This window comes from Oryzias latipes, chromosome 7 (assembly GCF_002234675.1).
Source record: "Oryzias latipes chromosome 7, ASM223467v1".
NCBI lineage: Eukaryota > Metazoa > Chordata > Actinopteri > Beloniformes > Adrianichthyidae > Oryzias > Oryzias latipes.
The window spans coordinates 4091072-4105975 of NC_019865.2; the positions used below are offsets into that span (position 1 = coordinate 4091072).

Here is a 14904-nt window from a genome sequence, read left to right on the forward strand (position 1 = left end):
AACTCATATCCTCTTCAGTCCCGCCTTGGTTTTTACCTCCTGAGACCTAAAACAGCCTCATCAGGAATGAGTGCAGCATCAGAATGTCTCCTGTGTGTGTAGAGGGTTCATCAGTGATTGTTTAGTGATTACAGGAATCATTAATTCACAGTTTGATGAGTTTATGTAAGAACAGCTGTTGGTAGATTGTTAAACAGATGATTAGCAGACCTTTAATCTGCATTGAGAAGTCATTGATGGGGGGGGGTGGCATTGTTTTGCTGCTTCAACTAATTTGACCCAATTAGTGATTAAACTGTTTTAATGTATTTATGTTTTCTGACCATATGGGATAGGTACATTTGGAAAAATGTCAGTTTTGAACTAATGTTGCCTGAACGCCTTTTGTTAAAGTTTGTCTGTAACTGACTTATACATTTAGAAACTTTCACTCAGAACGTCATCGGTATGTCTGACAACAATTTCTGCTGACAGATTCTCTGTGTGTCACCACAAAACACGTTAACAAACAGCAAGTCAATGTTTTATGATCAATATATTCTTGATTGAATTAAGAAAACTCTTACATTTCTGGAGTGAACCCTGATTTAAGCCTGATACACTGATTTTCCATGAATTCTTTTCAGCATAAGATTTTAGTAAATGTAAGATATTTATTTGAAACAAAATCTGGAGATGTTACAGAAATGAAATTACAAAGAAGAAAATAACCTACATAAAGAAGGAACAAAATATAGAGATGTAAGCCAAATGGAACGACATCTTGAGACGCTACAGATATGGAACGAAATATGGAGATGTAACCAAAATGGAATGACATCTGAAGACCCAACAGATATGGAAAGAAATATGGAGATGTTATGGAGATAGAAGGAAACCCATTCCAAAGATGGAATGAAAAATGGAACAAAATCTAGAGCTAATGGAAAAGAAACAAAATATGGAGATGTTGCAGAAATGGAACATCTGGGGAACATCTAGGAGGATTAGAATTACCTAACTTCCACAAATACTTTCTTGCAAATAGGTTACAATACATCTTAAAATGGTTAAAAAATAATCCTTATAAACAAAAAAATTATCCACTTCCCAGCTTGGCAAGCAGGGGGCATAAAACAACTAGAGCACGTAATTATTGATAGAAGATTCATAACTCCCCAGGAACTTCAAGACAAACATGGAATAAATAACTTCTTGGAATATCAGCAACTTAAATCAAGTATTACTAAAAAGTTTAAATACAGAGACAACGATTTAAAGCTACCAGATGTAGTTACCACTCTGATTAATTTCTCAATGAATAAAACTCTCTCCAAAATATACAAACGTTTATGTAATTTAGATAATAATATTTCACTTCCGACAACAAAATGGGATGCGGATTTGAGCATCAGCACAGATGAAAGCTTCTGGTCAGAACTTTGTCTAAACACCTTTAAACGGACAAAAAGTCCAAATCTGCAGCTAATCCATTTCAAAACTCTTCACAGAATTTACTACACTGGACAGAGGATGTTCAAGATGGGTCTCAGTAACTCAGACATTTGCGAGCACTGTGATAGTAATCTACCCGACAATTACATGCATGCACTGTGGTTCTGCACACCTGTCCAAGCTCTCTGGCAGCAGGTATGTGCCGATCTATCAGTCTGGCTTAAGGTTTCAATCACAGCTTCACCGTCACTTTGTGTTTTCTTGGTGACATGAGTGCCATCGATGTAGAAACAGCATTAGTATCTATCATTTTCATAACTCTTTGCATTTTTCCAAAAAAAACTATTTTAATAAATTGGAAAAGCAAGAAAAATATAAATATAAGTCAACACAGAAATCTGCTGCTTAATCATATCAGCTTGGAAAAAATGTCAGCCCAAGGTTCAAGTAACTTGGAAAGAATTCAGTCTCTCTGGTCTCCCATAGCTAACTCCATGACTTAGGGGGTGGGGGGGCCTGGTCGTCGCTGCTCCTTGCCCTTCTGCCGTGGTTCGGGGTGGGGGTTGGGGCCTCCGGTGCCTGGCGGGGGGTGGTGGGGGCTCCGTTGGTCGGGGGGTCGGGTCCGGTGCCTGGGTGGGGCGGGCTGGGGCGCTGCGTGGTCCTCTGTGATTGGGTGTGCGTGGTGGGGGGGGTGGGGTGGTGGTCTGGCTTGGCTTGGGGGGTGGTCCGTGTGCCTGTGCTGGGGGGGGTTGGCGGGGAGCCCTGCTCTGGGGGGGGGGGGCAGCGGCGCTGGATGGGCCCATCTACACCTGGGGCTGGGATCAGTCCTTCCCTGGCTCTGGGACGGGACGGGACAACCCTCTTGGGACCCCCCGTCGCTCCCGGTGTCATCCGCTTCGGCTGCGGGGTCTGGGGGTGGGGTGGGGGGCTCGTCGGCCCTGTCCTGTGGGGGGGCGCTCTGGGGGGGAGGGGGAGCCAGCTATTGGTACGGGACATGGGGGGTTGACGGGTCGGGGTCTCCGCTGAGGCAATCGGCGGTTGCCCCGGCCGGTTGGCTGCCTTGGTCCCGTCAAGGCCTGACCAGAGCTCTTCTAGGGCCGGCGTTTGGGGGTGGGGGCCTGGACTTGCTCCGGGGAGGGGGGGGGACGCTTTCTGGCTCCTCTCTCTCTGTGTGGGATGGGTGGTGCTGGGCTTGGGGTGTCGGCGCCTCCGGGGATGGGGCCCCTGGGCTCGGTGGACCTGCCCCATATGCTGGGGGGGGGGGGGAGGAGGATGGGGGACAGCTGTTTGACTACCGGGGGACAGTCTACCAGCTGTCCCCAACTTACCCCCTTCCTCATATAACTTCATATTAGGGTGAGGGGGTGGGGGGTTTAGCCTGCGATGCGCCTTGGGGGGGGGGCTACTTGGCAGTGGCCCCCCTCCTATGGTTTCCGTATGGAGTGGGCCCCCCTCTTTCGGTTTTATTTGCACCTTAGTCATGTAGGACCCTTGGTAGGGGGGTGCTTGGACATCACTGCCAGCAAGCAGCAGATGTCCTCCTACCCGCCAATTTTAACTGCACCTTAGACATTTAGGGCCCCTTGGTGGGGAGGGTGAGGGGACATCACTGTGAGTAATCAGGAGATGTCCCCTTAGTGCCCTACCCGCCAATTTTAACTGCACCCCCCTTAGTACACCCCCCCCCCCCCCCCCCAAGGAAGGTGGGACCTAGGACCATCTGTCCCCTACCCCTTCCCTGGTGGGGGGTACGGGGCCCTTGGCAACGGCGGCCGTGTCCCCTGGGTGCCGGTTTCCTGGGCCCGGCGGTGCTCTCTCCGTGCGGGGAGGGGGTTCACATTACACTTGAGCCGGAGGTGTTCGTGTCCCTGGGGGTTGGGTTCGGGTCCTTGTCCCAGAGCGCTGGGCCCCGCCAAATTTCCAACTGTGGCCGAGCCATGTTTACAACATCACGCTGCAGAAGGGCTCACCACATTTCCCTCTCCGTCTGCAGAAGTCTCCATCCACGTCGCCGCGGCGACGGTCTGAAGAGGCCTTTGATCTCAGGTTCATGTTTTATGAATAAGGTGACATTCCTCCTCATGAGAAGGAGCTTGATGGAGAGGGAGAAAAAAACAGCCAAGGACAACAAGTCCAAACAGTTTATTAGAGAAACAGAAGTCAAAGTTGAGGCACAACCTCACACGAAGTTTAGGCACTGAACTCTACCGCACTCCAGTCACAGCCACCACCGACGCCTGCCAGCCGCGACTGGGCCGGCTCACAAGCTAGCATGTCAGACCAACACGGAGTGACCACATGAAGCTTCGGCGCGTTCGTGGTTCAAAGCCATGGAAACCGGAAACACAGACACATAAGCAGAGAATGTAGCTGAACGGATCCCCATCATCCACCTGCTTTAGCGGAGAGCTGCCTAAACCCACAATAAACAGTGATGCAGCCTTTTGGTAAAACAACTGTGATGAATTCATTCTTTATGTCTCAAAGAGACTCATAACTCCCCAGGAAGTTATGAGTCTCTGCCAAAGAGGGCAGAATCTGCTGGCCTTGACTTCACATGGAGGACTAACCTTTCACATATTTGGTTTCTTCAGTTATTGCACTCTTAAAATGATTCAAGCCACATAATGAGGGGTAAAAAAAAGGAAATCAAAGCTATTAAAGTTTTGACTGAATATCTTAGGTAGAATTAATTTGGCTTCTATTGATCTTGTTGTTTAAACATCTTTGTCATTCTATTGGTCAGGACAACCATTCCACCTTTTTCCCCCCCAACATATTCTTGATAATCCTAGTTTTTTTCTGTAGTGCAAGTAATTAAAGTTGTAAACTGGCCTAAATAAAAGTAGGTGGAGCCTCCTTGCCCCCACATCAGACATTAGACAGATTTGTGTAGCTCTCTTTCAATCGGTAATGGTGTGTCCTTCCAACAAGCTCACTTCTAATTGAGGAGAGTGGTTGCCATGGAAACTCAAACCGACTTCTGGCTCAACATCTGAGTCCATATTATGAAAAAAATGGCGACTGCATTGACTTTATTTGGTTAGAGTCAGAAATAAATTGTTTACATGGGTGACATTACACTTACACTCTGAGTTATGGGTTCCATCCACTTCTCAGATACAGTCAATGCCACAAACCAGATTTGTTTCTTAAACCACTTGTGTTTAGCAGAATCAAAAAGTCAGCAAAAGCAGTATCAATTACGAAGTCTATGCAGCACGACACCACAACCTCCTCTTCCTCCTGTAAGGTCAACTCAGACTGAACTAAAACGGCTCAGTTTTAAACCAACGTCTGGGTTAAGTGAAAAATATGGGTTAATTTTTACCCCAAATTCCCATTTCTGTGTCAAGTTATGCAACACTCTTTAGACTCTTCTGTCAACCGTCCCAGCAAAGTCAGATACTAACAGAAGTTCACATTAGAAGTATTTATAAGGAGAAACCAGCAAAACCTCAATAAATGTTTGTGTTTGTCTTCCATGTGCAGAATAGATAGGTCATGTGCCATCCAGCAATACACAAAGTAAAAACTGTTTGATTTTAGAATTGTAGAAATTGTAGAAACTATAGGGAACTTAGGTTCTGTCTGTTTAAAACCCTTAAACTGTAAAAGTGTTGCACTTGTTAGTCTAGTCCAGTTAAAAAAATATGCAGCCAACTAATTAAACTAGCTAAACCATGATAAACATAAATTTAGGGCTTATCTGTTTTTGTTTTTTAATGCAGTTGAAATATTTGTCATTGTTCTTCTATTTAACCTCATTTTGGCTGCTTTGTTTTAGGGCAGCTCATGTGCAGAGAACAGAAATCCTCTCATCACTAAAAGGGCGCCATGATCAGGCTTGAATTATGAAGTCATGTAGCTGTTCTGGATTAAATAATCCCATCAAATTTATCCATGAATTCTTGTTTTGAACTAATTTGCTCTAAAGTGGGCCTGATCAGGGGTCCAAGAAGACTTAGTGGGGGATTTCTTTTCATCCGTAACCAAATACAGTTCACCGTATTTTCTGCACCGTTAAAAAAAAAAAACGACAAAGCGCTTTAAAATTGAGTCATGAAGAAAAAAAGGCTGTAGAGAGGTTTGTGAGATTTGCACTGCTTTAACATTCCACGCTAAACACACTAAACAAAAGCTAGTAACCAGTAACTGCCACTCCCTGCCTGTCCGGCGCTGATCCGGTGTAAACACCACGGGCTGAGTGCGTGTTCATGAAACCACACTCATAGCGCATTTTTTCTTTTATTTTCTTACCTTAAGCACACTCAGCCGGTGTCTGGGTACCTTTCCCGTTAAGGTTGTGGGTTAGCGTAGTCACAGTAATGTCTGTCTTAGCAATATCAGTCTGTTTATTTACGTGTTACAAACAAGGCTGGGAGTTACAGGTAATGCAGATACGCTAACATGACTGTTTGTAGCTGACGTGGAGCGTTAGACGAGTTCCAGTGAGAACGCAAATAATAAAGTTTGACTTACTGACAGACTTATCTGACTCTTCTGTCTCGCTCAATGCGCCTTTTAGGACCTACGTTAGATTATAGCCATTCAGTGACGGTGCATCCTGGGATCCGGTGCGCCCTTTAGTGTTAAGTTTTTTTTACCCTTAGGTTCAATTTAGAAAAACACTCAAATGCCGTTTTTTCCACAGTCAGAGTTCCCAGCAGCACTAATCCAGCGCCAGCAGAAAGCATGGATACGGATCAGAACAGACGGGATTTTTTTTTACCTCTTTTGTTTTACTAGCACTTCAAATAAACCACCTTTGTTCCACATCTACTATCCTCAGCGTTCTCATCACAAACACACATTTCTTTTATTATATACAGAACCTTGAAGCTGCTTTTTAAACCGAAACAACAAAAATAGAATTTTATGCATCTAGTAAAAAATAGATTTTTCTGCTACAGCAGTCAAAAACACTTCCCAGAACTTGACGACACTACAGCACACCTGTCACCTTCACCACCTCAATCCACAACACGAAAGGCAAAATATGGATCAAACATGGACGATCATCTACAAAAACACAGAATCTGACCCTGATCAGCAGTATTCACGCTCCAGCTGATTTTCTTTTTTTTTTCTTTGATACAGGCTAAAATGTAAAACTAAAAACACATGGAAACAGAATGCTAATGCAACAAGAACACGTGGGTGCTACCGGTGGGCGTTGACACGTGTCGTCTAAGAAACTGTCCTCGCGTTGCCCGAACACACTGACACACAAATAAATAAACATGGAAATGGAGAAGCTGTCAAAAGCCAAACAGGGAAATAAAAAATACCAAATCCCCCGCTGCTTTGTCGGAACCTGAGTCTGTGGGCCTCGTCGGGCATTCCAGAAACTTCCCGCCTCTGACAAGCAGGCCTGACCTCCACCTGCAGGTGTGGGAGGCGAGGATGGACAAGGCAGCCGCTGGGGCTGATGGGCGCAGGCCTGCTGTCAGTCAACAGAGCAGGGGTGGGCGGCACTTGTTGTCAAACGTCACTGAGCTGCAGATTTTTTGTGATGGAACGTTTGACCTTTGATGTCGCGGAAAGGGGCGTGTCCTTGTTATGGAATTGGAGCATAGCTGTGGATAATCTGCTGCACTGAAGCACCTTGTCCTGCTTTCTGGCTGAGCAAACAGCTCGGTACAGGTGCTGAGTCAGGTCGATTCGAAATCTTTGGATTTGTAACCCTCCGTCTCTGTGCAGCACTGTGGTGCTGACGAGTCAGGTGCAGAAAAAATCCAGGCCTTGGGAGCTCGACGTAAGAAGCAGGAAAAATCCAGGTGCAGACCGACAACCTGCAGATCCTGTCTGAGCTCGGTTTGGTGCTCTGCAGCTTTGTTCTCTCCTCTGTAAAAGCCATTTGCTACAAAAAAGCTTTACTTGTTGAATGTTTTTCATTTATTGAGAAAAATAAATCATTTTTCTTATTTGTGAATCCTACAGAAAACCAAGAGTTCCTTTTATTAGAAGGTTCATTTATCAGGTCTGTCATTGTTGAGTGAGTGCAGAAAAAGAAGGAGCTATTTTGGCATTTATAGTCTCAGTGAAGTATAGAATGATATGTAACTATGTTATTATGGGGTTAAATGGATTCTAATCTGTGCTCTAAATGTGAAAAACTGTAAAGCTGTGCTTCAAATACTCATTCTGATACACAAAAAGAATGAAAAATCACAACTCAAGAAGTTTTCTCAAACAAATCATCTCAAAATCTATAGAGAAATGTCAATATTTTCAATTATATTGGGAAAAAAATATATTTTTTGTGTTGCTTATGATTTCTTTGCAACATCATCAAGCAATATTTCCACTTAAATCTCTGTTTCTATTTATTTTTTGAGTTTTATTCACATTTTATCATTTTATGCTTTATTATGTGGAGGGAGGGCTGGGGACATTCTATATATTTTATAATTTCCTTTTAATTGTTTTGAGCCTTTGAAACACTGAAAAATACTTTGATAAATTTTGCTCTGTGTACAAAAGATGGCGCAGAAATAAAGCTGCTCTGCCAAAAAATAATTGATTTTTCTCATTTTTTAAAATCCAAATAAAGGGTATGTTTTATTATAAAACAGACTTGTTGGTTTTGTTGACCCAGTTTTGTTTTATTATGTCTTCTTTCCTGTATGCAGTTGTAGCTTTGCCTTCTGCAGTCGAAATGTTGAAGCTGATGCTTTACAAAAAAAATGTATGTGAGTTTGTGTTTGTTTGTTTTATTCTGCTCACCATATGAATTAATGGAAAGTCACATTTTAAATAAAAATTGTGGCTTTATAAAATGAAATGTCCACAAAAATGCCTCTGGAAAACAACTAGGGATCGTGTTTAATGAGTTTTTCTGTAATTTTAATGAATCTTTTCAATTTGCATCAGCATTTACTTCTGTCACTCTGTAATTACCAAAGAAATATTAGTGTCAAACTGTGGTAAAGGCTTTAAATAAATCCAGAGTCAAATTAATCATAGTAGGAATAAAAAAAACTGAAATGGACTGGTATTCTTTCTCTGCATGAATTAGCTATTATAAAGTTCCAGTGAACTTATTTTCATGCGTGTTTGGGTGTCATGGCAACTACATATCAGGGGTGGAGTCACAGAGAGCGTTACACCATGAAAAAACAACCAACTTATGTTTATCAAGCAATTTAAAAAATACTTCAATGGCAAAATAAGCAAGACATTAAATTTAGTAAGTTAAATGCAATGATTTGTTTAAATAATATTTTTTTTTATCTTAGGCTGTGTCTGAATTCCCTCTTTTCATCATAACTAATAAAAACACTATAAAGTGTGGGGACAATCTACTGCCCTGGATTTCCAAAGCAATTCGAAGATCATGCTCACTACTGTTTTTTTTCTTCCCTTTTTAATGGAAAATAACAACCTAATTTAGAATAACAACTCAAAGTAAAAACCTAATAAAAATAAAGATTTTACAAAGACTATTTATGAATCCACTGTACTCTGATGAAGAAAACTTGGATGGTTTATAAAAAATAAATTAAATCTTTTTTTTAGCATGGAAAATCGTTCATACGTATCGCATTGTGGTCTAGTCCTTAATCTAGTGCACACTGTTTTTTTGCAGAGACTTCTGGGAAACTTGTAGGGCACTTTTGGAATTGTAGATTTGGATATCCTTACAAAATAGCAAACAGCCCATAAAGTGAACTAAGTAGTGAGTAGTGATGGAATTTGGACACCACCTTAGGTATAGCTCACCTACTTCCTTGACTTTAAATGTCTCACACCAGACATTCAAGGGTGCAGTGAGGTATTTTCATCTTTTATTTTTCCTGAAGGAATAACCCCTCACGGTTCACCTACGATGTCATCATCTTGATTAAAACATGACTCTTGCTGCAGGTCAGTCCTCTGCTTCACAATAGATTTCTCCCCAAAAGTGTTTTATGATTCACAGAATACCAATGAGGCAAATGTGTGTCTTTGGGTTGGATAATTAGGGAAACAAATGAGTGTGGCCTTATTTTGTTTTCCTAAAGCTCCACCTGGTGCATCTTGCGTCATATTTTTCTCTGCTCCAATTGCAGGCTGCTGTTGTCAGATCCCGTGCTCTGATTGGCCTGATTTTCATGAGCTGCCCACACAAATGCCTGCAAGCCTGAGAACATGAGTAGAAAATGGGTAGAAAACCAAAAAAATAAAGCAAGCAGGAAAAGCCCTCCACGCCTGCTGGATTCACCAATAAACAGTTGTTGACATTTCCTGTTTTGGGTTGTTCACAACGTAAGCGTCCGTTACGTTATTACACTGACAGGAGGGCTGCACTACATTTTTACAGGTCAATTTGAATTTCAAAATAAAACATCTAAAAGGGTTCCTAGCATCCATATCTGTATCACGTCTGTTGTTGATTTTGGTGTGCAGCTGTTTTTAACCAAAACATAAATCTCCAGTTCTCCTTGGGAACCAATTTTACACATGCCATACTAGTGTAGTTAAAGAGGGAAACATTACATAGCAAACATATTTATATTTAGACGAGCTTTTTTGATGAAATTCAACCTCTCAGGTTGTCTGATTAAGCTGACAAAAGTCAAGATCTGTAGGGTTAATTCTCTTGATCAGGTTTGCAATAAAAAAAGTCCTTTTGCTGTGATCTGAGATTTGGCAGTAGATGATGCTGTGCGCACAAATCAGGCCATGCATGGGGATTTTTTTTTTAGATCTTCGTGTAGCTGTTTAGAGATACATTTTCCCTTTGAACATCCTAAAGACATACTCTTATGAATTGGGTTTTTGGTGTTTTTATATGTTCTTGTGGTCTTTTTTTCGTTAAGGGGATATATAAAGAAAATTAGGCCTAAAATTGCATTTCTAAGTATTTTTTAATTCAAATCGTTGTTAATCAGGAGCAGATGAAAAAAAAAATCCTTTTGAAAAAGATCATATCCATGATGTAGAAAATCCCCTCCATTCCGATCTGGCTCAAAACCTTATGGCTGGATAGGCCCTGTACTGTTTTGATTGTACCTGTACTGTTGGGTTGGGGTTGTGAGGGGCTGTAAGCTAGTGGGATAACAAGTAAACAGATGGTTATGGGTGTGTGTAGAAAGAGGTGTGTGGTTGCTCTGCGCCAACAGTCCCACCCATAACTCAGAGGTGAATTTCTAACGAACTCCTGGCGCTCTGCAAAAATGATGTCCTATAAAAACCACACAGGTTTTTAGATTTTGACAAAAAGCGACATAATCTTTATCAAAAGACAACTGGGTACTCTTTGAAAAAAGATCAAAGGGCGATCGAACTGGGTCTTTAAATATTAGTCAGCTGCAGAAAATGTGTTAATGTGACTGAATGAGGGAGAGCGACAACAATCAGGCTAAAAGCCAACATGAAACACGGGGAACACAAACTAGAGTTGCAGAAATAACAGAATCAAGCAGAATCTCATTCAATCTTCACTGCAGCAACAGATAAGGGACTGTTAAGATCAGCTACTGAGGAGGCTTTGTGAAAAACACACGCGTGTTTGTGCAGCATGTGTGTACAGGCCTATTGTATTTTCTGGCGTGATCTTTTTTTGGGTAAAGCCATTTATTATTCTATAATCATGTTATTTTGTTTTTTTTTTAAACCCTGTAAAGCCCAATACATCAAAGAATTTTTTTTAATGATTTGATGAAATCTACAATAAAATTATAATACTTTTTTTTCTTTTAATGAAATAGATATAAATATAGTATCAATATAGTATCAATTATACTACATACCAGTTTAACAAAAATATTGGCACGAGTGTTCAGGAAAAGGCACCTTATGTACCTACCGTCTTAAATTTGATCCACACATTGTTAAAATGAAGTAACTGTAAATAAATAATTGTTTATTTATTTCAGTGCAGTCAGTAGGTATTTAAAATAATGAATAACAATAAATGAGTTAATCTCACCATAAAGCAAAACCTTTCATGCCAAGAGTTTTTGAGATTTCTGGAGAGCAATACTGCCCCCAGTGGAATGATGATGAACTACAGACCAGAAAACATGGACCGAGATGTAAATGAGTTGGGTTTTTAAGGGAAGTATAGATCATAATGATGAGATAAGGGTCAGATATGGTTGTAGGCTTAAATAGGGTTTTTATTCTGGAAAACCCAATGGGGTCACATTTGGCTACTGTGTTTTGTACTTTTTTTTGTTTTGTTTAAAAAATGTTGTTTAATTAACATAAATAGCCCAGGATTTCTTTTCTTGGGTTCTCCAGAGTAGATAATAGATAATAAATCTGAGAATGAGATTGTTGTTTTGTTGTGTAACCCCTACGATTTTGGCTAAAGACTCATCCTAGGAGAGAATCCAGATTTCCTTCACAAATCGCTGCCTTTAACTTCTTTAAACACACAGCCTGCTAATAAACTCTCCGCCGATTCAATTAATTTTTTTCTCAAGCATTGAAAAAGAACAGCTGTGTGAAAAATGCTCAATCTGCTGCAACTCTAATGGAAACATTAGTATTTTTGACGCACATTGTCTGAAAAAGTTACAAGCAAGAAAAGCTCGTGAACTTTTTTATGCAAACGCTGAATAGAGGAGCTGCCGGCTCTTTGTGTACATAATGAAAAAAATCCTTTAAATGCTGAAGCAGAGAGTCTGAGCCGGAATGAAAGCCCAAAGTGGTTGTGCAGTGCAGTCCTCTAATTTACTTCAGACATTTGGTTCTTATTGTTGGTGTTTTCTTTGTTGCTGATTGTTCTGCTGTGCAGCGCCGTGCCTCACCCTATTCAAAAACGTCTGAGCTCCTTAAAAATACAGAAAAAATAGCTTCAGTGTAAAAATAAAATCCCTAAGACTGAAAGAAAATATAAAGCACAGACTACCTTGTATGTAAAATTCTCTGTGGGCTTTGATGCATTGACATAAAAAATTAAATTCTATCTCCAAATGTAGCACGAAGATTTTTTTGTTATTTTGAGTTAGTTTTCTTTTAATAGATTTACAGTGTCACAACTAAATTGATATTGAAACATTATAAATGGTAAAAGGAAAGCTTGACGGATTGTTTTTTTTATTAAAACAGATTATTGGTATTTAGTTATTAATATTCAGCATTATTCCGGATTTTTTTTTAAACTGTGCTGAACTTTAGCTAAAATGTCCTTTTAGCCCAGTGGTCCTCAACCTTTTTTAGGATTTGGACCCGTTTAATGTTAGACAATAGGCCGTATTTTGACGAACCGGCCTGTACAAGGCTGAGGTGGGTGTCTGATTTTTCTTTTGCGGATAAAATTTGTCTTCATTCTCTGTAAAATGTCAGCAGCTGCTTTAGACACTAGATTTTAGGTAGGAACCATTGAAATGTAATCTGGATTTCTCATAACTGTCAAAGTGGAAGCTAAAAAATCGGATGCTAACTTTCGCTGCACACAAATTTTATGATGCAACTAATAACCCCCCCCCCCAGAAAAAGAGCTTGCAAAATGTGGTATTTTATAAATATAATAAAATAAACCTTTATTAGCGTAACATTAAACAGCCAGTCCTGGTTTTTGTGTGTTAAATGCAGATTTCTTTTATTTTGAAGTCTAAGGTTCTTCTTCTGGTTGTTGTCTTTGTGAGGAAAATTTCTTTCTTAGCTAGCTAGGGGTCTCAACTTAGCGGTTGGCGCAAGCGCTTTAAGAAAGATTAAGTATCGACACGTGACCGAGCGACTTGTTTCAAGAATGATTTGGATGCGGTGAAGACAGTTTTCCAAAATAAAACGTCTTTCAGAATTAGATTATAAATAAATCTAAAAAAATGCAGATTGTGTTTTTTTTTCCTCTGCTGCCTGGTACCAACTGTCCATCGGACCAGTACCGGTCCGCGGCGCACAGGTCAGGAACCACTGCTTTACATAGCATAGATTCACACTAATGTATATCCACAGGTCAGAGAGATCATAAACCATTTTGGTGGTGACTGAACTTAGCAGGACGCCATTATAGCGAGCTTCACCAGCTGCCTGGTTTCAGTAGAGAAATTGTTTCTATTTTTCTGGATGCTTCAGTGCAGCAAATAACTTCAAATTAACTCCACCTGCGACAGGAACGCTGATGAGTGAGGGGCGGAGCTCAGAGACTGATGGCTGGAAAGCCCGGATGGGCAGATCTGACAGCTTCAGTTGAGGAACCGCTGGGGTTGTTGTGATCACATGTCAATCACATGTTTTTGATCCCGTTTGCAGTGGATGGTAGCATCTAGAGTCACTTAATTTACAAAAAACACAAAAGAAAGGAACAAGAACCAAAAGAAAAGCTATTTAGCCGACTATTATGAAAAGCAGGGGCGCGAGAGGTTTGGACGCTGAGCAGCTTGCAGCACCCTCTAAGGACAGGAGAATGTAAATGCAGGACTAAGTTTCAAGATTCAGAGGAAATATATTAAAATTGTGGGACTAAAAATTTGGTTTCTTTGTGTGAAGACACTGAGCAGAAAACCAATCACGGAGATCTGATACCTAAAATAAAACAATCATAAGGAGGTTTACCGCAAACCAGCAGCTAAAAAATGGTGTTTTGTTAACTGGTGCACCTTGTCCCATTGTCGGTTTTCTCAGCACCCTGCTCTCAGACGGACTTCCACCTCGCCTGCATTCAAGCTCTCAGTTTGTAGAAAAATGTGTGAAGGTGTCGTCACCGCGGACAGAGAAAGCTACGCCCACCAGAAAGAGGAGATTCAGATATGGCCCTGTGTTCCTGTAAGATCCACAAAAGTACCCTGCTTTTAAGCTGAAAAAAGTTCAACAGTTCAAAGGCGTGTTGTTTGTTCAGATTAGATCTGTCCGCTAGAAATGCTCTGCGTTCGTCTTTTCTCTTCCTCCGGTTTCTTCGCTGTAAAAAAGCGAGGGTTCTGCGTCCTCGCCACAGCAGCTGATCCGGACTCAACGGCTCCTGCTGAGAAATGCTTGTTAAATGTTACAAAAGTCTTCGGTGCTCAGGAGGAATCCGTCAGTTAGTCAGAAGAGTTTCTGCTCAAACGTGGATGAATTGGACATTCCTGTGTGTGCGTGTCACACTGTTTCCTGCAGGCAGAGGGCTTCCACGGCATTGCTGGGTCCTTGGGACACTCCTCCGATGACAAAGAGCATGCTGGGTGTCTGCAGCAGAGCGGGGGAGCAGCGTGCGGTGGGCATGGGCGCCAGGTACTCCCAGCGCCGCTTCACCGGGTCGTAGCTCTCCACCGAGCCCAGCGGCGACGGCTCGTTACCTGCAAAACAGAGAGCGAGGAGTTGGTGGCGGCATCAGGGATGGAATCCAGAACTGAGGCTCCATTCTGGACACACAATGGAAATGTCTGAGTTTCCTTCACACTTATTAAATCCACAGTTTGGGACAACAAATACCATGAACTTCAGGTTTCAGCTGAGATTTTATCTTAAGTTATACCCTATTTATGCAAAAGTTAAATCATGAAAGTTGAAGAAAATGATTTGGAGTAAAAGAGCGGTGAGAAAAATAAGAGAGGA

At 41.4% G+C, this 14904-nt stretch overlaps 1 protein-coding gene across 1 annotated transcript in view; it reads right to left on the reverse strand.

The window, feature by feature from the left end:
* Positions 1-3560: 3560 nt before the first annotated feature.
* klhdc8b (kelch domain containing 8B) overlaps positions 3561-14904 on the reverse strand; it is a 142246-nt gene continuing 130902 nt past the window's right edge. The window contains exon 6 of the mRNA XM_023956361.1: positions 3561-14645. Coding sequence (XP_023812129.1) covers positions 14449-14645 — 197 coding nt within the window. The 3' untranslated portion in view covers positions 3561-14448. The remainder of the gene's footprint in view (positions 14646-14904) is intronic.